This window comes from Otolemur garnettii, unplaced genomic scaffold (assembly GCF_000181295.1).
Source record: "Otolemur garnettii isolate 467f Iridium unplaced genomic scaffold, OtoGar3 scaffold00005, whole genome shotgun sequence".
NCBI lineage: Eukaryota > Metazoa > Chordata > Mammalia > Primates > Galagidae > Otolemur > Otolemur garnettii.
The window spans coordinates 1,255,097-1,280,021 of NW_003852400.1; the positions used below are offsets into that span (position 1 = coordinate 1,255,097).

The 24,925-nt window shown below is 43.6% G+C and overlaps 1 protein-coding gene across 1 annotated transcript in view; it reads right to left on the reverse strand.

Moving 5' to 3' along the window:
• Positions 1-17,512, reverse strand: part of SLC26A4 (solute carrier family 26 member 4) — a 51,074-nt gene extending 33,562 nt beyond the window's left edge. Inside the window, exons 1-6 of the mRNA XM_003782791.2 lie at positions 17,460-17,512; positions 16,571-16,737; positions 14,997-15,136; positions 6,665-6,775; positions 4,852-5,036; positions 4,096-4,260 (exon numbers count right to left, since the gene is read on the reverse strand). Coding sequence (XP_003782839.2) covers positions 4,096-4,260; positions 4,852-5,036; positions 6,665-6,775; positions 14,997-15,136; positions 16,571-16,734 — 765 coding nt within the window. The 5' untranslated portion in view covers positions 16,735-16,737; positions 17,460-17,512. The remainder of the gene's footprint in view (positions 1-4,095; positions 4,261-4,851; positions 5,037-6,664; positions 6,776-14,996; positions 15,137-16,570; positions 16,738-17,459) is intronic.
• Positions 17,513-24,925: the final 7,413 nt, after the last annotated feature.

A 24,925-nucleotide genomic window follows, 5' to 3' on the forward strand; every position in this document is an offset into this window, starting at 1 on the left:
GAGTGCTGTGGTGTCACAGCTCACAGCAACCTCCAGCTCTTGGGCTTAGGCAATTCTCTTGCCTAAGTCTCCCAAGTAGCTGGGTCTACATGGGCCTGCCATAATGCCTGGCTACTTTTTGTTGCAGTTTGGCCAGGGCCGGGTTCGAGCCCACCACTCTCAGTATATGTGGCTGGCGCCCTAAACTATAGGTGCCGCCATAACAATGAGCTTTTCAATAATGGATAATATTTTTATTATGTTTCCTACATGTTTGGAGAATTTTAGGACCATTTCATTTAGATAAATTAGTTGCTTTGCCCAGCATTACCTGGGTGTATAAAGTCATTAAGAAAAAACTATATCCAATATTGTATACGAGAGAATTTATCCATTGATTTTTAGAGCTGAATTTATTTTAATTCATCTCCATGAATATAATAAGCCCTTCATAATCACCTCTTGCTGTCAGATATTTCCTGCTATCAGATCTTCTATATCATATAGATCAACCAACCCTTAAAGCGCTACTTTCTTTATGATAGTGGCATAAATTTGACATACTGAAATAAGTTCCAAGTCACAAATCCGATAAAGTTTAGTAGTGGCTTTCAAAACTCTCATCCTTATCTAATGAGACAAACCATTCAAAGTGAAAACAGGGCTGGCAGCAGTGGCTCATGCCTATAGTCCTAGCACTCTGGGACACCAATCAAGGTGGGTGGATGACCTGAGCTCGGGAGTTCAAGACCAGCCTGAGCAAAGCAAGACCCTATCCCTACTAAAAATAGAAAAAACTAGCAGGGTATTGTAGTGGGCTCCTGTAGTCTCAGCTACTCAGGAGGCTGAGACAACAGGATCTCTTGAGCCCAAGAGTTTGAGGTTGCTGAGAGCTACCCAGGATGACTGAGCAAAGATCTGTCTCAAAAAACAAAAACAAAACCAGAAAGAACCAAAGTGAAAATGGTAGGAAAACAGTCAGACATAAACCGACTGTGAGACTGACCTAGATAAATGGGCAGCTACAGGGTATCATCAAGGGGATTACTAATTCTAAATTGTTGCCAACACCTTAACATTCTGCTTTCTGTATCCTATGTCCATCATCTCTAGCATTTGGGAATTAAGGTTTTTTTTCTTTTTTTCCTATTATTTTCTCCTCCAATTCTTTATATTCATTATTTCCACTTGTCAGTACATACTCTTTAGGGGCGAGGGCAAGACAAACTACAACAAAAAAGATATTAAGACATTCCAGGCAAAGTATTTTACAATAATCTTACAGTCTTTCCGGGAAGAATCCACTACTACTCTGTTTATTGAAGGATTCTTTCATGAATGATTGCAATAGTAATGCCATAAGCAAAATTCTCTGTTGGGGACTAAGTGACTCATTTAACCTTATGCAATTATTTTCCTACCTGCTGATTCTTTTTTTTTTTTTTTTTTCCAGAAGAACAAGCTTATATTCACCACATCACCACATAAGTTGACTGAAATACCTTCATCCAACTTGGCTGGCCTGTCTGGAATTTCTTGCAAAATTCTATGACCATCTGCTAAACCGAGACTTCAAGAAAAATACTCAACAGGAAGTAAGTCACACACAATGATCGTATTTGGTTTAAAAGCTATTTTAACCTTGGTCTCGTGTTTCTTGGTCACTTTTGTGCCTGTCAAAAGTGAAATCATTACAAAAAGTTTCTCCTTAAACAGAATCCTAGGAGATGAGAAGAACTATTTTCCCTGTTCTGTAGCAGTCCAGCAGTGGTCAGGGACCCAGTCAGCTATTGGTCTCGGCCTCCTGTGATCTGTGTAGACACAGGCCTGGCAATGTTCACACAAGAGGCCAGTCCACCCAGTAAGGAATATTTTGACGGGTTCAAGAGTCAGTGGATTTGTATAGGGAGTAAACAGTGCTTGGCACATGGTGGATATTCAATAAATGGTTATGGAATAGATAAATTAAATGAATGAGAATGAAGAAATAATGAATGAACAGTTGACGGACAAAGAGTTAAAGGAATAAAAGCAGGATGTGTCGGGGGCTGCGAAAGGAACAGATCTGCCAGAATAAGCCAGTTAGAAGGACTCAAAGACCACTGAGGGCTTGGAAGGAAAAAAAATGGCCAAACTACTGCTGAAGCAAACAATCCTCACCACTCTTAAGAAATCGCTACTATTTTTAGTCCCATTTTACAATTGAAGACATTTAGTTTAGTGAAGTTAGGTACAACATGCCCAAGGTCACCTGGGTAGTAGGTGGTAGAACCAAGACCTCAAATCAAGTCTTTTTAAAATTCAAAGTCCATAATCTTAATCACTGTTATTCTTCCTCCACTATCTATTCTCCCTGCTTAGCATACTATAGTAAGCACTTGATAATATTTGTTGAAGGGATAGAGTAATGTGAGATTATGGCACTGTTATAAAATCCAGCCTATTCTTGACAATCTCACTAGTTCATAGATACTGTTGGCCTTACATTGTTTTAAAAGCTAACAGGTGGGTCAAAAAAGAACTAAAATGCTATTCTTAATGTTGGCACATTATTTCTATGTAGTATCAGTCCCCCCATGTTAGGATGACATCATGTTACTATTATAGCCATTTTTCAAGCATCAATAACTTGCTTTACATAGAACATATATTTAGATCCAAGAACGTTTTCAAATCTAATTAGTGGGATCTACAGTCTTCCTTTGCATCTCCTTTGCATATTGACTCATCTCTGAATCTAATGTTCCTTTTCATCTATAATTGCTGAGACATTTATATTATCCGTTTTATGGACTCTGGTGGTTAGAAAGAGATTGAGAAATACATCTCTAATTATTTCATTTTATAAATAAGAGAGAAAAGATACTTTGAAATAATTTCAAACTAACTACTTTTTTTTTGGAGTGCTTGTTATGTGCCAACCCCTGAGCCAAGTGCTTCTCATCTATTCTTAATTCAGTGAGGTAGTTTTGTTACTAAGGCCTGGTGATTTGCTCATATGGTAGGAGGTGCAGAGTCAGAGTGTGATTGCAAGGGGCAGGTGGAGTGGGAGGAAGGATCAGAAACTACCTATGTACAACGTACACTATGCAGGCGATGGGTACACTAAATGCCCTGGCTTCACCCCTATACAACTTGCCCATGAATCCAAAAAACCCCACGGTACTACATAGATGTGTAGTACCATGCCCTGCTAGTTTTTCCAATTTTTCTTATAAATGGGTATAAGTATCCCAATACTTGCTCAAGCTGGTCTTGAACTCCTGACCTCAGGCAATCCTCCCACCTCAACTTCCCAAAGTGCTAGGATTACAGGTGTGAGCCACCATGCCAGTCTTCTTTATTTATTTTTAGATGGAGTTTCACTCTGTTACCAGTTGTATCACCATAGCTCACTGCAACGAGCTATGGTGAGTGCAGTTGTATCACCGTAGCTCACTGCAACCTCAAACTCCCAGGCTAAAGTGACCCTGCTTCAGCCTCCCAAGTAGCAGGGACTCTAGGCATGCACCACTATGCCTGGATGTTTTTAAAATTTTTTGTTTAAATATTTTTGTTTAAAATTTTTAACATTTTTCCCAGACTGGTCTCAAACTCCTGGCCTCAAACAATCCTTCCACCTTGACCTCCCAAAGTGCCAGGATTACAGGTGTGAGCCACTGCAACCAACCAAATACACAATCTTCTTTTTTTCTGAGACAGAGCCTCAAGCTGTCCCCCTGGGTAGAGTGCTATGGCATTACAGCTTACAGCAACCTCCAATTCCTGAGCTCAAGCGAGTCTTTTACCTCAGCCTCCTGAGTAGCTGGGACCACAGGCACCCGGCACAACACCCGGCTATTTTTTGGTTGGTGGGTCTGGGCTGGATTTGAACCCACCACCTTAGGTGTATGTGGCTGGCACCTTAGCCACTTGGGCTACAGGCGCCGAGCCCAAATACACCATCTTCAGTGTTACTCCTGATTGAATGCTTCTTTCAAACAAGCAACAAATTGTTTTCCACGGCTCCCAAAATATGCATAGAGCAATAGTCTCTACAGACTCAAAGAGGGAGAAGGATATATCTTTTTCTAGGATGAATGGTGACCCATGCCTGGAGTAAGAAGCAACACTTACGTAGATAATGGAGAGAACTCCGTTATAATTTTTGGTTGAAACATTGAGGACAATCTTCAGCTGTGAGACCAGCACTTGGAAGGCAGCAGCTGTTGTGAATCCACCAACCAAAGGATCTGCCAAGTACCTCACTATGAATCCAATCTGCAAACCTCCAAATATCAACTAGGGTAAGAAAAGGGAAGGAAAATTAAATTGTTGCCAGAGAAAAGAATCAACTCTCTGGAAGTATTAACGAATTAAGCTTAACACCAATTCAAACACTGGTATCCTGTCTGTACCAGAAAAATACTTGGAGGATACAAATCTAAATTTCTCAATGCCTTCTCTCTCCCCTCCCCTCCACCACTCTAAAATTCAAAAACATGTAACATAAACCCTGAAGTATTTCTATTATTCATAAATACTAAGAAAAGCAAAAATCATGTAGCTTATTTCTACGACTTTCAGGTCCTGTGGCTCCGCTCACCAGACACTGTTTTATGGATTCCGGAACACTTCCCTTCTCTCATCCTCAATTGAATTACACATATTCTTCTGTGTCTTTTTTCTGTCTCTGACTTTGATGATAAGTGAGCCTTAATAAGTGGAGTCTTGCTGACTATTTTAGCATCTGACCTAAAACAAAAAATAACTTTGGGAGCCAGGAAATTTTTTTTGTTTGTTTTGCTTTCAGGAGAAGCTTTAAGTCCATTTGCTTTCAAGTTAATCAAATAAAAATTATACCCATCGATATTTTACTTGTAAGTGCATTACCTGTATGATTCCAACCAAAAGTGTGAGAGTGCTGGCAATCAACACTCTCGCTGCATCTCTAGCTGCAGAGTCTATCAGGGTGGTATTGGCTGCAGTTCCATTAACGCTGGACACAAGAAAGTTTTCATCGGGGGCCATGCTCAGAACCACAGATCCCACCATTAAACTGACCACTGGAAAAGGTCCTGGGGGAAAAAAGCCTCTAACGATTAATCAGGTATTAATCACAAATGTTCAACATGTCCACATAGGATTGGAAAGATGTGTGAAATAATTAGCCACAACTAGAAAAATTTTGTTCATAAAAGAAGCTAAAAACCGAGTGTCTCAAGGCATTCATGACCCGGAAATGCGTGAGGGAAATGTGTAGATAGGTGATTGTAAGACAGGTTCAAGATGCTTTGTGAGCACCTAGAAAGGAGGTCTAATCTACCTGTGATTCTCATAAGGGGGCAGAGGGGGAGAGTGGTCAGTAAAAGTTTCCTGGCATGAAGGAGTTATCATAGGTGACCTCAAACTAAAATCAATCCATCAATAAAAAGGGTTTATATAAATTGACTTCTCTCTTGTTCCACTCCTTTTTTATTCCACATACTCTCATTCATTTCCTAGAGTGTCCAAGGTCTTGATCTCTGTCAATCTGAGTACCATCCACGATCAACAGCCCAGGGTTTAAATTAGGACTAAGAAGCCGCAAAGGGAGTCTATAGTTTCTCTTTTTCTTTTCACAAGACAAATTAGTTTTCATATCAAATGACAATCTGTAAGATTTTTGCGTTTTAAAAAACTACTCTTTTCTGCCAGCAACTCCTTTGTTCACTACTGCTATTTCTGTCCATGGTGACGATGATGGTGATGATGATGGGCCAATCCTTTGATCAAGGAACATTTTGTGGTTGGGAAGACTCAAAACCCAAACCCAGTCACCTGCAGTGTCTGAAGGTGTAGAATACCAAAGGGAACATCAGCTTCCTTGTTCCACCTTTCATCAGTTATTTGATATGATCAATTTTCCATGGTGAATAAGCTCTTTTATCCAACAATAACCCTTTCCTGATCTCCTTCTCCGCACAAGGCAACATGATAGATACCGGGGGCGGGGGGAGGACACAACTGAGGACAGGGATGTGAGCTGTATTTGTTTTAAGAGGATCATCCAGGTAGACGTGTCTAGCCAGCAGATGGGTATAGGAGCAAAATTGTCTCTAGCGTAAATGTCAAAGTCACAAAATAGCATTAAGGCATTCGTTGACTAAACACTCTAGCAAAAGAGAATTTAAATTATAGGAATGGCAGGAAAACCTATTATAAGCCATACCAAGAAGGAAAGCCAAGCTTAGCTTCTAAAGTGTTTTGGCAAGATTTTGCCAGTCTCCCAATATAAGTGACTTAAAATAAGTATGTTCTTTAATGAAATAATGAATATGCATTTGGTGAACATGATTTAGTAAATGCTAAGTTAATCTGGTAAAATGGTTGGTTCAAAGACCTTGTGAGATTTTCTTCCCTGCCGTTTTATATTTTGGAAGAGAACATTTTCTATATATGGAATTGAATCCATTACATTTTTAAGAATGAAAGCATGCTAAAGTTTGAAGGTAAACTATAATTTTTAGCTTTTCAATGTTCTATACTTCATAAAGAAAACTTATGTTTAAAGCTAACTAACATCACTGAATAGGAAAAGAAGGCAAAGCATTGAAGCTCTATTTCCCTGAAAAACATTAACAAAGGCATAGAAGCATAATGCACATGATATATTCAAAACACTTAACACGTGAACAAATACAGTCATAAGTATGCTTATAATTACCAACTGAGATATGTCTTGATGTTCCAAAGATGAAGTATGTCAGGATAGGAAAAAAGGCAGAGTAGAGACCATATCCAATCGGAACCGCAGCGAGTAAAGCATACGCCATCCCTGAAAGGACATCCAAAATGACTCAACTCACAGACAAAAGTTAAGGTACACAGATGACGTCCCCAGCTTCAGCTGGTACAACTTCATGATTTTTCACTTGACGATGGTGTGAAAGCAATGTGCACTCCGTAGACACTCTCCTTACCTACTCATACGACCATTGTGTTTTTCACTTTCAGTATAGTACTCAATAAATTATATGAGATGGTCAATACTTGACCATAAAATAAGCTTTGTGTTAGCTAATTTTGCCCATCTATAGCCTAATATAAATGTCCTAAGGACATTTAAGATAGACTGGCTAAGTCACGATGCCTGGTAGGTTAATTAAAAGCATTTGACTTGGGCAGCGCCTATGGCTCAGGGGGTAGGGTACCGGCCCCATATACCCAGGGTGGCGGATTCAAACCCAGCCCCCGCCAAACTGCAACAAAAAACTAGCCGGGTGTTGTGGCGGGTCCCTGTAGTCCGAGCTTCTCTGGAGGCTCAGGCAAGACAATTGCCTAAGCCCAGGAGTTGGAGGTTACCGTGAGCTGTGTAACACCGCAGAACTCTACTGAAGGTGATAAAGTGAGACTCTGTCTCTACAAAAAAAAAAAAAAAAGCATTTGATTTAAGATACTTTCAACTCACAGTGGGTTTATTGGGATGTAATCTCGTGGTAAGTAGAGGGGTATCTTTATTTCTACTGCAACAACCTTTCATAAATATTCAGTTTACAGCTTTGACACATCAGCCTGTTCTTTTTTTTTTTTTTGAGACAGAGCCTCAAGCTGTCACCCTGGGTAGAGTACCGTAGCATCACAGCTCACAGCAACCTCCAACTCCTGGGCTCAAGCGAGTCTCCTGCCTCTACCTCCCAAGTAACTGGGACTACAGGTGCCCACCACAACACCTGGCTATTTTTTGGTTGCAGCCATCATTGTTGTTTGTTGGGCCAGGCTGGATTCAAACCCGCCAGCTCAAGTGTATGTAGCTGGCACCTTAGCCATTTGAGCCACAGGCGCCGAACCACATCAGCCTGTTCTGAATGACCTGTCTCCTTATTTTGCACACAGAGGATGACGATGCTAGTGTGCAGAACAGGATCCAAATCAGTTTGAATAAATGATTACATCTACAGCCATCACTTGCTCAAATGAATTGGCTCAACTGATCAGTGATTCAAACATCCACTGATCACGTCAATGGTAAAAAAAACAATCAATTTAAGTTGGGCCAGGTGCGGCGGTGGCTCACACCTATAATCCTAATACTCTGGGAGGCCATGATAGGTGGATTGCTTGAGCTCACGAGTTTAAGATCAGCCTGAGCAAGAGCAAGACCCCCATCTCTACTAAAAATAGAAAAAAAAAATCCTGAAGCAAGTGGATCACTTGAGTCTGAAAGTTTGAGGTTGCTATGATCTATGACAGCGGTCCTCAAACTTTTTAAACAGGGGGCCAGTTCACTGTCCCTCAGACCATTGGAGGGCCGGACTGCGGGCCCCAGGAGGAGTCAGCTGCTAAGCAGGACAGGCTATGGTGGCAAAAACAGCCCGCGGGCCAGATAAATGTCCTAAGCAGGCTGCATGTGGCCCGCGGGCCATAGTTTGAGGATGCCTAATTCTACGATGACACTATGACACTCTACTTAGGGCAACAGACTCTGTCGCAAAGAAAAAGAAAAAGAAATCAGTCCAAAGGCTCAAACCAGCTTTGTCTGCGTTCAGTGTCCCTCTGAGCTCTGAGAGACACAGTCAGTGTTGCACTGTTCTTTCTCCTTTCTTGTCATGGAAGAAAAGTTAGATCCAAAGAAAGAAAAAATACAGCAATTATATATAGCAGCAGGCAAGACAACTCTACCCTGGTGAAGGTGACTGACCCCTCCCCTGTGCTATGCCAGCAGACGCAAGGCCCAGAATGTCAGGCTATTAAAAAATCCACATTTCAGTGTGCCCTGGAGTTGGAAGAGGCTAATGACACATTTTTTCCTTGGTTAAAAACTTAGGTAGTCAGCACATCCATTCTACCTCTCCACTTTCACTCACAATGAAAGACCTTTTACTCTTATGACAATTTTTTAAGACTGGCAACAACCTTAATATGCAGAGAGAGACTTTTCAGTTTTCATACAGAGTGTCCTATTTAGGGACAACTGCTACTCAGATATTCTATAATTATCTTTATTATAAAGGAAGAACTTGGTACGACAATTTTAAAATTATACAATTTGTGAAGAAACCTAAACCATTTATTTAAACCAAGAAATCTCTGTGCTGGTGCCATGATGTTATAGGATGGTGGCATATACTGATAAGCAGGGTCTAATAAACACTTGAAAACATCTAAAAAGCAAAGCCTTCTACCATGTGAGGACCCAGCAAGGAGACGGGCCCTCACCAGAAACTGAAACTGCGGGCACCTTCATGTTGGAGAAAGATATTTGTATTCATTTAAATAAGTAAATAAGTCAAGCAAGCAAGTAAATAAACAAATAGATGTATGTCAAACGCAGAAAGTGGACAGCAGCACAGCTGTGAATCAAGATAGCACAGCAAGGACTGCGTCTGTCTTGGCCACCAGATTGGAATGTTCTTTGCAATCATGACAATCAGAAAGATCCTGTAAGCCTTAGCAGCTCTCTGGCTTCTCAGTAATTTGAGCCAGCACCCTCCTGTCTCCACTGCCATCCTTGCCCTCCCCAGATTCCAAGGAATTCTGCTAGCATTCTTCACTCCTTTGCTTCACTTTGTTTCTCCTTCCTTTTCCTGTCTGGGAAAACCCCAATCTGGCTGACCCCAAACATTCACCTTTTCCATGAAAGCCTCTGAGCAGCTGGATAACCTGGACTGGAAGCATCCGTGCATTGGTACCCAGTTTCAGATGAAATGTGTGATCATTAGTCCTAGGTGGACACTCAAAGCTGCCTGGCAGTCCACTTACATCTCTCTCACACAACTACTCAAACTGCCAAACCCTTCTCCAAAGTTAAGAGATACATCTTACACTTAATCAAAAGCACAGAATCAGGCCGGGTGCGGAGGTTCACACATGAAATTCTAGCACTCTGGGAGGCTGAGGCGGATGGATTGTATGAGCTCAGGAGTTTGAGACCAGCCCAAGCAAGAGCAAAACCCTCATCTCTAAAAAAGGAAAAACCAGTCAGCATTGTGGCAGGTACCTGTAGTCTCAGGCACTTGGGAAACTGAGGCGAGAGGATCACTTGAGCCCAAGAGTTTGAGGTTGCTGTGAGCTATGATGATGCCACAGCACTGAATCCCATGGCAATAGAGTGAGACTCTTTCTCAAAAAACAAAAACGGAACACACACACACAAATAAAGCACAGAATCCATAAGAGATGCTCCCAAGTTGCTTTTCAGCAAATTGTCAAACCTCTTTGCATCACTTTCTTTGAAACTCTTCTGCCTTTAAGGAGGAGTAATCCTCTCTCTTCTATTCTCAAATTTGCCCATACCTTCCCCCTTTACCACTTTTTTTCTAGTTGTCTTTCTTTGACTTCTTGGACCATAACATCTCTTTCTTTCTACAGAGTTATTCCCACCAGTTCACAAATATGTTCTAGTATCTTCCATACTAAAAAGAAAAACAGGGCTAGGTACCATCCCCTTGCATCCAGCAACCTCAAACTCTTGGACTCAAGCAATCCTTTAGCCTCGGCCTCCCAAGTAGCTGGAACTACCAGCACCCACCACAATGCCCAGCTACTTTTTCTATTTTTTAAAAATAGAGATGGCGTCAGCTCAGCGCCTGTGGCTCAAGTGGCTAAGGCGCCAGCCACATACACCTAAGGTGGCCGGTTCAAATCCAGCCCAGGTCCACCAAACAACAATGACACCTGCGACTCGGCGCCTGTGGCTCAAGCGTCTAAGGCGCCAGCCACATACACCTAAGGTGGTGGGTTCGAATCCCCATCCCGGCCCGCCAAACAACAATGATGGCTGCAACCAAAAAATGGCCAGGCGTTGTGGCGGGCACCTGTGGTCCCAGCTACTTGGGAGGCGGAGGCAGGAGACTCGCTTGAGCCCAGGAGTTGGAGGTTGCTGTGAGCTGTGATGCCACAGCACTCTACCCAGGGGGACAGCTTGGGGCTCTGTCTCCTAAAAAAAAAAAAAAAAATAGAGCTGGCGTCTTGCTCTTGTTCAGGTTAACTCCTAAGCTCAACCATCTCAGCCTCTCGAAGTGTAAGGATTAAAGGCAGGAGCCACAGCTTGACCATTTTTTTTTTTAATTAAAAAAAAAACTACGTTCGACTTGGTGCCTGTAGCACAGTGGTTATGGCACCGGCCACACACACTGAAGCTGGCTGGTTTGAACCCAGCCCGGAGCCAGCTAAACAACAATGGCAACTGTAACAAAAAATAGCTGGGCATTGTGGCAGGCGCCTGTAGTCCCAGCTATTTGGGAGGCTGAGGCAAGAGAGTCGCCAAAGCCCAAGAGCTAGAGGTTGCTGTGAGCTGTGATGCCTCACCATCTACCGAGGATGACATAGTGAGACTGTCTCAAAAACAAACAAACAAACAAACAAACTACCCCTACCCTTTTGGCTTCTGATCACACATTCCTTTGTTCTTTTCCAACTCCCAGGGCCCAACTACCCTAGGCTCCTCATTGCCCCTTTCCTCAGCTTCCTAACCTCTAAATACTCCACCTCCTTCTGCATCTGCCTTTCTTCCCGGGTAATCACAGGCATTTTGACTCTTTTAAATATCACCTCTAAAGTGATGCTTTCCTGATTTTTATGTCTAGCCCAGACCTCTCCTCTGAATTGCACGCTTATAGCAGCTCTAACTTCTCTATTTGGCATCTCCACTTAGACATCTCACATGCATCTCAAACTTCGCCTGTCCAAAGGAAACTCTTGATTTTCCATCCCAGATCTGCCCCTCAGCCAGTCTTCGCCATTTAAATAAATGGATGTAACTATCTCCTCAGTTGCTCAAGCCAACAACCTTGGAGGAATCTGTGATTTTCATCTACACCCATGAGTATATGTCAGTGATTCCTGCTGCAAAAATACTTTTCAGATCTTACAGCTCTGGCCACATCCTGCCTGATCTGGTTCAAACCAACCCACCTGTCCTCCCTCCAATTCACAGACTTACCCCCCCAGGGCTAGGAATAGGGTGAGGCAAGCAAGGTGCCTAGGGCCTAAGATGTAAAGAGGCACCTGAGAGTAAGCAAGTCCCTTGCCTCATTCTAACCCTGGCCCTGACTACCCTTATCTCATTGTCTACCCACCCTTCCCACTGCACTCCCCCACATTAAAATTCTTCCTATTCCTTTTTGAAAATACTAAACTCCCATTGGCCTCAGGGCCTTTGAACTTTTACTTGGTACACTCTTCTTTCTGCTCATCATGCAGCTGCCCCCTGGTCATCCTCTGACCTTCGACTAAATTTCACCTCCGCAGTAAGGCCTTCGTTGACCATTGTATCTAAAACAGATCTCCCCTTTCAAATTGAACCCTATTAATGGGGTAAAGCCTCCAATCCACCACAATGGAGATCACAGTCTATAATTATTTTTCTATTTATCTACTTATTTAATTACCAACGCTATCACTCAGCATAAGCAATACCCGTGCCTGTTAGCAAACCACTGAATCCCTGTGGTTGAACACTTGTCATACAGAATTGACCTAAATGTTAGGCAAATGAATGATAAGTTAATGTGTGAATGAGTCAGATTAACTTCTAGAAATTTGCCTTACAAAGATAACTTGATAATGTTTCTGGAAAAACACATTACCCATAAAGTAAGGAACTACATAGTATATAAAATAAGATTGTGGGAATTACATCCCAGGATTAAATTTCAGCTTAATCACTTGCCAGTTTCATGGCCTTAGACAAGATTTAGTAGATTTCTCATCTATTGAAAAGGAGATTATAAACAGAACCTACCTAGTAGGGTTGTTGTGAGGATTAAATGAGAACTGGCCAAAGCCTTTAATTATTAAACAAACTTAATTCTTATATATGATACTCATCTATGAAAACTGCAGAGATATGGAGCTTGAAAACTTTTTTTCCTATATAAAGATGATTCATTATCAGGAATGAAAATCTGTCCTCTTCACTAAACACAGCATCTATCATATGCCAGTCTCTGTGCTAGAAACCAGCTAAACAAACATGAACCAGACACGGTTCCTGCCCCCCTGACTACAGGGTATTGACACATCACAGCCATTACAGTGCATACAGGGGTGTCCAACCATAGTCCATGGCTGGCCATGAAGGCTTATCTGTAGTAATGCATATCACGAAAATTATGCATGGACCTTTATTTGATCATCAGCTTTTATTTTGGGAGGTTGTTTGTTTGTTTGTTTGTCTGTTTTAGAGACAGAGTCTCACTTTGTTGCCCTTGGTAGAATGCCGTGACATCACAGCTCACAGCAATCTCCAACTCCTGGGCTTAAACAATTCTTTTGCCTCAGCCTCCCGAGTAGCTGGGACTACAGGCCCTGCCACAATGCCCGGCTATTTTTTCTGTTGTTGTTGTTGTAGTTTAGCCAGGGCTGGGTTCAAACCTGCCACCCTCGGTATATGGGGCCAGTGCCCAACTCACTGAGCCACAGGTGCCGCCCCTGTTCATTAGCTTTTGTTAGTATTTGTGTATTTAATGTGTGGCCCAAGATAGCTCTTAAATAAGCATTTATAGCCAGCTGCAGGCCATGGTTGGATACCCCTGGTGGGCATTGCTCACTCTATGAACTGCACGATCCATCCCTCTCTCTGTCTCTCCCCCCTTTCCTCCCCACCCCTCATCTGCCTTTGTGTTTGAGGGCTATTCTATGGCCCCAGTGAGGAGCCTTAGTCTGATGAGGCCATAGAATAGCCTTACTCTCTGTGAGTATCTACCTGGCTTGGTCTGAGTAATCTCAAGAGCTCCATAACCAAATTTTAACTCACAGTATTGCTTAATATTTATTACTAGATTCTGAAATGGTCTGTTTTCAAGCCATTCCCACTCTACTCTACCTGTCATCACTTGGCAGACTCAGTCTTACTTAGCCTTCAGGAAAACTCAGCTTTGACAACTCAATTTCCAGGAAGCCATTCCTGATCCCCCAAGGCTGGGTTGAGTGCACCCCATTTGCCTTCTCTTAGCAAGCAAGATTAATCCTGCCACAGCCCTTACCACACTGAATTGTTATTGTCTGTCTCCCCATTGCACTATGAGCTCCTTGACAGCAGGCAGTGCATCTTGTTCATTTCAGCACACCTAGTGTGTGGCAAATACTAGGCGAATTATTATAAAATTATAATAAATAAGTGTGATTTCTGTTTACATGTTTTGGGGATTTGGGGGAATTGGGTGGGGTGGTGAGAGGGGCAGGAATAAGATGGGGATGGGCACCAGAGGAGAATGCCCATATTGCTATCACCAGTGACGCAACAGATTTCCAAGATGCTTGTGGAAATATTATGGTCAATTAAAAAAATAACAACCTATGATGGGATATTTTCCCAAAAGATTAAAATGAGAGGATGTATAAGAAAAGACTGGAGCAGGCAAAAAACATGTACATAGTCTAGGCTAATATACTTCCTTTCCTTTCCCTTAAGCTAGTTTCAAACTGCATGTTGAGACCCATGCATGGGATATAAAATAATTTAATGCTGCAATCAACACTTCTTAAAAGTAAAAAGAATAAAACAGAACAGAAATTTAAAAACCAGCACATATCACTTGTAGTAAGAATAAATACTTTATAAAATTTTATAAAATATTTTGATTTTGGGGGGGAGGGGTTGAGACAGAGTCTTGCTCTATTGCCCAGGCTGGAGTGCAGTGGCCTTATCATAGCTCATAGCAACCTTGAAATCCTCAGCTGAAGAAATCCTCCTCTTTCAGCCTCCCAAGTGGGACTACAGGCATGAGCCACCATATCTTTAGATATGTACATACAGATCATAATGTGACACATATTTTATACTGTGAGTTATGGTCAATAAAAATTGGGAAGCTACTGCTTAGTATATGCCTATAAGTTGGAGCCATGCAGCTAGAGGAGCAGTAGAGTCTCCCAGGAAGAGAACGCTAGGGAAGAGGAGAAAAGAGGTGAATTTCTCCACTGAGGGGCTCTAGAGGAAAGATGAAGGCCTTGACAGATAAGCAAGGATCTGGTACACACTCAGGGTAGCTGAGAGTAAGTTTTGAATGCTGCTGGAGTCTACTCACTTGAAAGCCAGCCCACCAACATCTTACCTTGCAATGTACCCACTAGTCCAGTACTAACTCCTGAAATGATGTCACTTAACAACCATTCCTTGATTCGGTATTTGGGGAGCCACTCCAAAATAGGCATGAGAGACTTGAGCACACCAAAGGCTCTCTTTCTTGAACAACTGTCAAAAAACAAGTGGAAACTGGGTTTCAAATCCAATCTCAGTCATAAGCCATTGCAAATCACAAAGTTAGGCACTGAACTCTGCTGATGTTTATAACTACTTAGAAGAAGAAGAATTTTATGGAAAATACTAACACTGAAGTGCTTACCGTGCATTGGCCAAGAATAATATCTGTTCTTGTAAATGTACTATACTAGAAAACACAGGATTAAGCGTCCCCACGCCCTTTTTCCTTTCTAATCCTCTGAGAAAATATTCCTACACAAGAACCCATTTTCCTGTCCAGACAGAGACCAATCAATGTGAAGTCTCTAAATGGAGATTAATTTTCAGACTTCTAAGCCAGGCGCCTTCTGCTTATTATTACTATTTCCTTTAAAGAAAAACAAACACACTCTGTATGTTTTAGTAATACAAGTGTGGAGCCAGATTTCACAAAAATCTCAACATAAATGTAGGTATACCTTACACCTTTCTGCTTATTATTTTTTTAAATTCAACAACCTATAGGTAAAAGAAAAGGTGGATATTATTCGACTGCTGATTTCAATAAATTGTTTTTTTAAATCATGACATGTATAAGAAATCTTAATGACTCAATTTTTGATATTAAGGAATTATTTTTTAGGTATGATGACAGACTGTGGTTATATTTTTCAAAAGAGTCTTTAGAGGTCCATACTAAAATATACAAAGACAAAAAGGATTCACAATATGAGATTTGGTTTGATACAATACTGTAGGGGACAAGGAGGAGGTGAAACCTGGTGATGAGTAAAATCACGCGGCTGGGGAGGTCTTTATACTATGTGTCTACTTTTGAGTACATTTTAAATGTTCTAAAATAAAAAGATTTTTTTAAAGAACATCTGGCCATGAGTTAAGTGCTAAGTTCCTTAAGCCTATGGTATCTACTAACGGATGGCACACGTGGCCTTAGAGACTGACAGTGTTCCCCGGGGGGTCCCATTGCCTCCTGGTGAAGAACTTGGAGCGCTCACGCGCTCTGGGGTCGAGCTTTTGGTTCTGGGTCCCTAGCTGCAGGGGTTCCCGCCTACGAAGGACTCCTGCTCAGGCCTACCCAGCGTGTCTTTCAAGCTATGCCCTTTCTTCCCCCGGTCCACAATCCAGCCCTCACGAGCAGTAGGGACCCACTGTACCCGAAGGTGCACTCCAGGTTTCTTCAAGAGGGCAAAGAAGAGATGGGACTCTCCTATCGTTCCCAGATAAGAGTTGGTTCGGGGCTGGAGACTGATGGAGCCACCCTCCGACCCGGAAGGGCGGTGTTGAGGACCCGGACCCAAGGTCGGGCCTCCGGGAGAAGCAGCGGGCGCCCCGGGGCGGCCGCCCGCATCCCCGCTCGCCCGCAAGGCACGCCCTCCCGGCAGGGCGCCCCGCGCCCCGGCTCCACTGGTCCCCGCGCGCGGCTACCTGCAGCTTTTGGTCAGGCTCTCCCGCAGCGTCTTGCGCTCCTGCAGGCGCCGCTCGTGCTTTTGCTGGAAGGCGAGTTCGCTGTAGACCGGCCGCGACACCACGTAGCTGTAGCTGTACTCGGGGAGCTGCGGCGGCTCCGACCCGCCGCCCGGCGCTGCCATGACCTGCGAGCCCGAGGACAGAGAAGCACAGTAAGGAGGAAGGAGCTGCGGCGAGGGAGGATAACCGCAGGTGAAGAGCGAGAATCACAGAGAGGGAACCACCTGTTAGCTGCCTCTCGGTCCCCACCAGGCTCAGGCCACCCCGGCGAGCTCGACCCCCGCGAGCCTAGTTGGTGTCCCGCAGCACTCGGCCCTGGCGACGCGCCGCCCCACCGCGCGCACGGGCACCCTGCAGGGGGACACCAGAGTCCCTGCACCTGCTCCGGCTCCGAAGGGAATGACCTCCGCTTCGGGCCCTTCAGAGCTCGACCCAGTCCCCCCGGCTGCTTGGGCGCTGTCCGCGTCCTGAAACCTCCCCTAAACCAGAGCTGGGACAGGGGCCGGGAGCACGAGCGAGTCGAGAAGGGGACACTCCCTCTCCGAACCTGACCCAGAACGCAGCTTAGGGGAACGCGGGGCCCGGGGCCGGGCGTGGGACCCTCAGGGCAGGCTCCCGGGGCCTGAGGCTGCGTGCTCTGGGGACAAATTCCAGCAGCGGTTGCAGCTCTTCCGGTGGCGAACTTTGTACGGGTGGAGCACTTCTCTTCCCCGATCCTAGTCTCCTGCTCGCTGTGAGGGTCTTAGAAAAAAGCTCTGTACCCCGGGCTCCGTGCCCCCTGGCTAGTCCGGTCCTCAGCCAGCGGTACCCCCGGGGGAGGGATGCCGCCTGCAGGAGCTGAACTCACCTGCCTCTGCTCGCGCCCCGCCCTGAATGCCCGGCGGACTGCTGTCCAGCAGCCTTTATAGCGCTGGCAGAAGGCAGTGAGACGTTTTATTTACAGAGCAATAGAGACGCGTTGGTCCAAAGGAAGGACACACAGGCTGCGGTCTTTCCCTACCGATCCTATCAGGAAAGAAATACTACTCCTCCCACATTCTTTCTCTTTTCCTAACAGGGAAGGCTGAGACTCTTACTGTCACATAGGGGCCACCCGGATCCTCACTCACCCCACAATTACTAATGCGGGCTGAGAGGTCAGGGGCGGGCCAGGCCCGGGGACTCGTTAGTGGAGAGCAGAGCCCAGGAAAAAGGTCAGCGATCGCTGTGAGCGCCGACCTTGACTCCTAGGTTGTGAATCAGGGAACTCCAGTCCCGCACAGGTGAGGAGGAGAGCGGCGGTGCCAGTTTTCTACGTTAATACGCCTTTGGATTTCTAGAAAGTCTTTTAGAAGTAATCCGGGGGCGGGAGCTGTAGTTTATAATTTACTTATAAATTTTAGATACACAGATTTTTAGATGCATACACTTTTCTCTCTGTGGGTGTTATATATCACAAATATGTCACAATCTAAATCAAATGTTGCGGCTCGGCGCCTGTGGCTCATGTGGCTAAGGCGCCAGCCACGTACACCCAAGGTGGCGGGTTCGAATCCAGCCCAGGCCTACCAAACAACAATGACGGCTGCAACCAAAAAAATAGCCGGGCGTTGTGGCGGGCGCTTGTAGTCTCAGCTACTTGGGAGGCTGAGGCAAGAGACTCGCTTGAGCCGAGGAGTTGGAGGTTGCTGTGAGCTGTGATGGCTCAGCTCTCTACCCAGGGGGACAGCTGGAGGCTCAGTCTCAAAAAAATAAAAAATTAAAAATAAATAAATAAATAAATAAATAAACCAAATGTTGGCCAGGTGTGGTTATTCACGCCTGTAATCCTAGCACTCAGGGAAGCAGACACAGGAGGATTGCTTCAGCTCAGGAATTCTAGACCATCCCGAGCAAGAGCGAGATTTTATTTCTACTAGAAACAGATAAATTAGCCAGGGGTAGTGGCACACGCCCGTAGTCTCAGCTACCCGGGACGCGGCAGGAGGATGGCTTGAGCCCAGGAATTTGAGGTTGCTGTGAGCTAGACTGAGGCTGTGGCCCTCTAAGCTGAGGCAATAGAGTGAGACTCTGTCTCAAAAAAAAAAAAAAAAAAATCAAATGTTCAGATGACCCCTTTTCTTACCTGAAAAGACTGGTCAGATCTTTCTTTCATCTTATCCATCTGGACCATCTGAGAGGGAATAGCTAACTGGAGGAGGGAGTGGGGGAGTTGGATCTGTCTGAACTCACCAATGTTTTGTCTTCTGTTGGGATAAATTTTGATAAAACTGACTAATGCACCTTTAAGATGAAGGGTGGAAGGAAGGGTTTGGTAAACCAGAACATTCCTACCCGTTTATCAGTGCTCTGAAGTAAATACAGAACAGGCTCCAAACACCAGTTACCCACTTACCTGGAAAATACAGACCACGATAATTCTACAAGCTCCTGGAGACAGAACTTTTTTTTTTTTTGAGGCAGAGTCTCACTTTATTGTTAGGCCATTCTCTTGCCCAGCCTCCCGGGTAGCTGGGACTACAGGCACCTGCCACAACGCCTAGCTAAATTTTTTTGTTGCAGTTTGGCTGAGGCCAGGTTCAAACCCAGCCCCCTCAGTGTATGGGGCCAGTGCCCTACTCACTGAGCCAGGAGAATCTTAGTGTAAATCCTCTCAAATTGTACACAATATGGTGGGAGAGGTGTGTTTTTCTGAGAAAGGAATGACTTAACAGCTGCTTACAGTAGATCTTCAAAGGCTTCCTTGACCCTATGGGGTTAAGAAGCATTAAGAAGCAACCTAAAAAGAAAATCCAGGTTATGGACTTCAGAATTTTTATCATCTGCAGAGGAGAGGAAAGGAATCTCTTGTGTTTGCTTTGTTTATGTATACCAGTGGTTCTTAACTAAGGGCTATTTTGTCCCCACAGGGCAATGCCTGTAGACATTTTTTGGTTGTCACAACTGGGGTGATAATATTGGAATCTAGAGAGTTAGAGGCCAGAGATGGCTGCTAAATATCATACTGTGCAGTTTGCCATCCTCTAAAATGTACATTTGTTAATAAATTGCTATTGTACTGAAAATATTCATTTGTCTGCAGGTATGTGTATATTTGTGTGTGTGCATTTCTTCTAAGTGGTAAAGTATTGCTGGGTGCGTAACTCACCTCCACTAAAATGGAGAAAAGTATTTGTTTCAAAGTAGATTCTCTCACATACACCTGCAAGGTCCAATAAAAATCATCTCTTTTATAAACATTCTTTAATGTTCTCAGTGAGAATTAATCCAGTCCCTTTTCTGGATTCACCTTATCTGATCCTCTCTTAAGGTGCCTCTCACTATCTACCTTAGTATCATAATTTCATTTACATACAAGTCTTATCTCTATCACTAGACAAAAATTTCTTGAGGGCAAGCACTATGTCTCCTTCCAACCATTACTACCTTCTATCATGTTCTCTGACCATAATTATCTGTAGCCAAAACATACTTTTTTCAAAACTAAAAATCACTTTACCTGTCGATCTACATTTTTTAAAAAAAATTAAGATTATATTATGAATATCTTTGCAGATGAGGACATGTGGATTTTTTCTTAACCTTGGCAAAGGCTGTCTAGGATTCCAAAATGTGAACTCATATACAAAGCTCCACGGTAACTCACCTTGATGACTCATGATTTTTTTTCTTTTTAGAAATAGGATCTGACTCTTAGTCATCAGGCTGGAATACACAGTCATGGCTCACGGCAGCCTCCAGCCTCTGAGACTGAAGTGTTCGTTCTGCCTCAGCCTTTGAGTAGCCAGGACTGTAGGCATCACCATGCACCGTTATTTATTTTATTTTATTTAGGATACATTAAAATTTGGTTTAATACTTCTTTGGGGAAAAAAATCACATTTTTAGTGAATGAACAAGAAGCATTTTTACAGTAGCAGTAGGTTATTATTTTTAACTACCATGCCATAAATTCATAGGGAAGAGGCTCCAGTAGCTCAGGGAGGCACCTTGCCATTGAATGTGACAAAGCGTTGATTGACTTCTGAATTCATGGGAAATAGGTTCCAGCACCTTGTATCACTGTTACATGGGGTCTAATGGGTTATCCTGGGTGCTATGCTGTACACCTATTATGCCATGAGCTCATGGGGAATAAATAGGCTCTTGCACCTAAAAGCATGGGTCCACTGATACTCCTGTGTGCTATGTTACATGCTGTATGCGATGAATTCATAGGGACTGGGTTCCAGGAGCTCAGGCTCCTTTCCGTTGGTTCTCACAAAGTGGGCTTCTCTGGGTGGAGCAGGCTGGCGCTTCAGTTGAACCCAGGTCCCTTTCTCTTTGGCTTCCTTCTTTTCCTGATCATTTTCCTTCACAGGTTTCAGGAAGCTATCTCGGCTCTTAGCTTAATATGCTCAATACAAACATTAATCCTCTTGGCAAGAATCTTGCCCTTAACTTGTTTGTTTACAACAATGCCAACAGCATGCTGGGCAACATCATAGACTCTTCCAGTGTTGCCATGGTAACATTTGTGTGGTATGCCTTTTTGAACAGTACCCATTCCCTTGATGTCTACAATATCACCTTTCTTGTAGATTCACATATATGTGACCAAAGGAACAACTCCATGTTTTCTAAAAGGCCTAGAGAACATGTATAGGGTGCCTCTCCTTTTTCTCTTTGTGTTTGTCATTTTAGTGAATTACTAGAAAATGGTGTCTCCAGCCGAAAATTTTTTTTTTTTTTTTAGAGACAAAGTCTCACTTTACCCCCCTTGGTAGAGTGCCGTAGCGTCACAGCTCACAGCAACATCCAGCTCTTGGGCTTAGGCAATTCTATTTCCTCAGGATCCTGAGTAGCTGGGACTACAGGCACCGGCCACAATGCCTGGCTATTTTTTGTTGCTGTTTGGCCTGGGGCCAGGTTTGAACCTGCCATCTTCGGTATATGGGGCTGGCGCCCTACTACTGAGCCATAGGCACTGCTCTGCACAGCTTTTTTTTTTTTTTTTTAAATATTTTTGTACAGACAAGAATACCTTGGCAAATTATGACAGTGTAATAGGTCATGGATAGATACTTGTTAAATTATTGATCAATTGATAGTTTAATGATGGGAGTTGAAAAACCATTTGGTAGGAGTGAAGGTAATTTTAAAAGATGAGAATTAGGCAGCGCCTGTAGCTCAGTGGTTAGGGTGCTGGCCACATACACCAGGGCTGGCAAGTTAGAACCCACTCGGGCCAGCTAAAAACAACAATGACAACTGCAATGACAACAACAAAACAGCCAGGCGTTGTGGTGGGTGCCTGTAGTCCCAGCTACTAGGGAGGCTGAGGCAAGAGAATTGCTTAAGCCCAAGAGTCTGAGCTTGCTGTCAGCTGGGATGCCTCAGCACTCTACCCAGGGAAACAGCTTGAGACTCTGTCTCAAAAAATAAATAAATACATAAGTAAAAAGATGAGAATTCATGCTTTTAAAAAATAATCAAAGAAAGGCCAGGCACAGTGGCTCACACCTATAATCCTACCCCTCTGGTTGGCTGAGACAGGTGGATTGCTTGAGCACAGGAGTTTGAGACCAACCTGAGCAAAAGCAAGACTGTTTCTAAAACTAGCCAGGCATTGTGGCAGGTGCCCATAGTCCCAGCTACTTGGAAGGCTGAAGCAAGAGGATCACTTGATGCTACAGCACTCTACCAAGAGTGACTGAGACTCTGTCTCCAAAAAGAAAAATAATCAAAGAAAGAATTCTTTGTAAACTTTATATGGCAGTACATTCAATTTATTTTTTTTGTTGTTGTTGTTAGTTTGTTTTAAGACGGAGCCTCAAGCTGTCCCCCTGGGTAGAGTGCTGTGGTATCTCTCACAGCAATCTCCAACTCCTGGGCTCAAGCGAGTCTCCTGCCTCCGCCTCCCAAGTAGCTGGGACCACAGGTGCCTGCCACAACGCCTAGCTATTTTTTTGGTTGCAGCCATCATTGTTGTTTGGCGGCCCGGGCTGGATTCGAACCTGCCACCTTAGGTTTATGTGGCTGGCGCCTTAGCCACTTGAGCCACAGGCACTGAGCCAGTACAATCAATTTAAAACAACTTACAGTGGCAATAAAAATACAATTTCATAGGTGGTGCCTTTAGCACTGGGTGCCAGCCACATACACCGAGGCTGGTGGGTTTGAACCCAGACTGGGCCAGCTAACAACAACAATGACAACCACAACAAAAAAATAGCTGGGCATTGTGGCAGGTGTCTGTGGTCCCAGTTACTTGAGAGGCTGAGGCAAGAGAATCACTTAAGCATTCCAGACAGTAAGTGCAGAGGAAATGCCTCCAACGGTGTTAATGGGTTTTAAAAATTATTTTTCTTTGTAACTTCCATTTAATTAGCAAAATTCACCCCCCCCCAAAAAAAAAGAGAGAGAGAATCGCTTAAGCCCAAGAGGTTGAGGTTGCTGTGAGCTGTGACACTGCAGCACTCTACCCAGGGCAACAGCTTGAGACTTTGTCTCAAAACAAGAACAAACAAAAATATATATACATATAATTTCATAAATTCCTCAGGAAGCAGAGGCAATCCTGCATTCTTTAATAAGAATCCAAATTTGATATGCAATTTAGTAAATTTGTCTGTTGCTAATATAAAATAATGGCGTAGTATTTTTTTTAGTTTGTTTTAATGCAATCCCTCTGTTGCTTCCTTCCTTCTTCTCCTTTCTTTCTTTCTTTCCTCCTTTCCTCCTTTCTTTTTTTGTAGGGAGGATGTCTCACTATGTTGCCCAGGCTAGGGCTTAGCAGCTGTTCACACAGGCAGTCATGGCAAGGGATGGCTTCAAACTCCTGGCTTCAAAGGATCCCCCCACCTCAGCCTCCCAAGTAGCTGAGATTACTGCACCTGGCCAATAATGGCATGATTTCCTAAGCAAACAAAATTTGAGAACCCTTCCATCTTTCTTCCTACTTGAGTGTCTTTCACTTTTAAAGTTATCATTGCATATCTTATCTCACAAACTCTGGTTTCTCAGTGGAGAGAGAAAGGGGAAATTTGAGGGCTGTTTCAAATAAATACTAATACGTCACTATCCGTTGAATATTTGAGTATTCTGCTCATTTATTTAATCGTGTCTTCATTTATTTATTTATTCTTTCAATAAGTATTTATTTTTTACTTTTATTTTTTTAAGAGACAGAGTCTCACTCTGTTGCCCTCGGTACAGTGCCATGGTATCACACAGCTCACAGCAACCTCCAACTCCTGGGCTTAGGCGATTCTGTTGCCTCAGCCTCCAGAGTAGCTGGGACTACAGGTGCCCTCCTCAATGCCTGGCTATTTTTTTTTTTTCAGTTTGGCCGGGGCCGGGTTTGAACCCGCCACCCTCGGTGTATGGGGCCGGCACCCTACTCACTAAGCCACAGGTGCCGCCCTCAATAAGTATTTATTGTGTCCCCTATTTGTGTTGACACTATCTTAAGTGTTGCGGACACAGTAGTGAACAAGTTTGGAAAAGTTCTTGCCCTCAGAGGACTTGTATTCTAGTGGGGGACAATGACTATCAGTAAACAAATAAATCAGAAAATATTCTGCTATGGGCGAAACAGAACAGTGTCTTGTAGAGTCATTGATGGGAGCAATAGACAGCATGGGGAGAGAGAGGACTACTTTAGAGGGGGTGGTGACAGAGACTTTTCTCTTGCTGAGGAAGTGACAATTGAAGAGAGAGCTAAAGGATGAGGAGATAGTTTTCCTGGAAGAGGGAGCAGCAAATGCAAAAACTCTGAATCAGGGAAGAGGCTGATGTGCTTGAGAAACAAAGAGGCCAGTGTCACTGAAATCCACTCACATCAGGTCTGATGACAGCAAACTGAAAGGCTTCAGGATGTATGTGGCAATGTGCTAGGAACCTATAGCCGCAGATGGAAGGCTGAGAGAAGAGGATTGCTTGGGCCCAGGTTGCTGGACTTTGAGGTTGCTGTGAACTGGGCCGATGACACAGCTTTCTACCCAGGGTGACAAAGTGAGAATCTGTCTCAAAAATGGGAGAAAATATTTAAATGTTATACAAATTACACAAATATTTGAATGTTATATATATCTGATAAAGGGCTGATAATCAGAATCTACAAGGGATACCAGCAAATTAGCAACAAACAAACAAACAAAAAAACCATGGGCAAAAGACATGCACAGAAACTTTTCAAATGAAGATAGTCCAATGGCCAAAAAGCACATGAAAAATGCTCAACATCTCTAATCATCAGAGAAATGCAAATCAAACCACTATGAGATACCACCTAACCCCGGGGAGAATGGCTTTTATCAAAAAGTCCCCAAACAAGTGCTGGTTTAGAGGCAG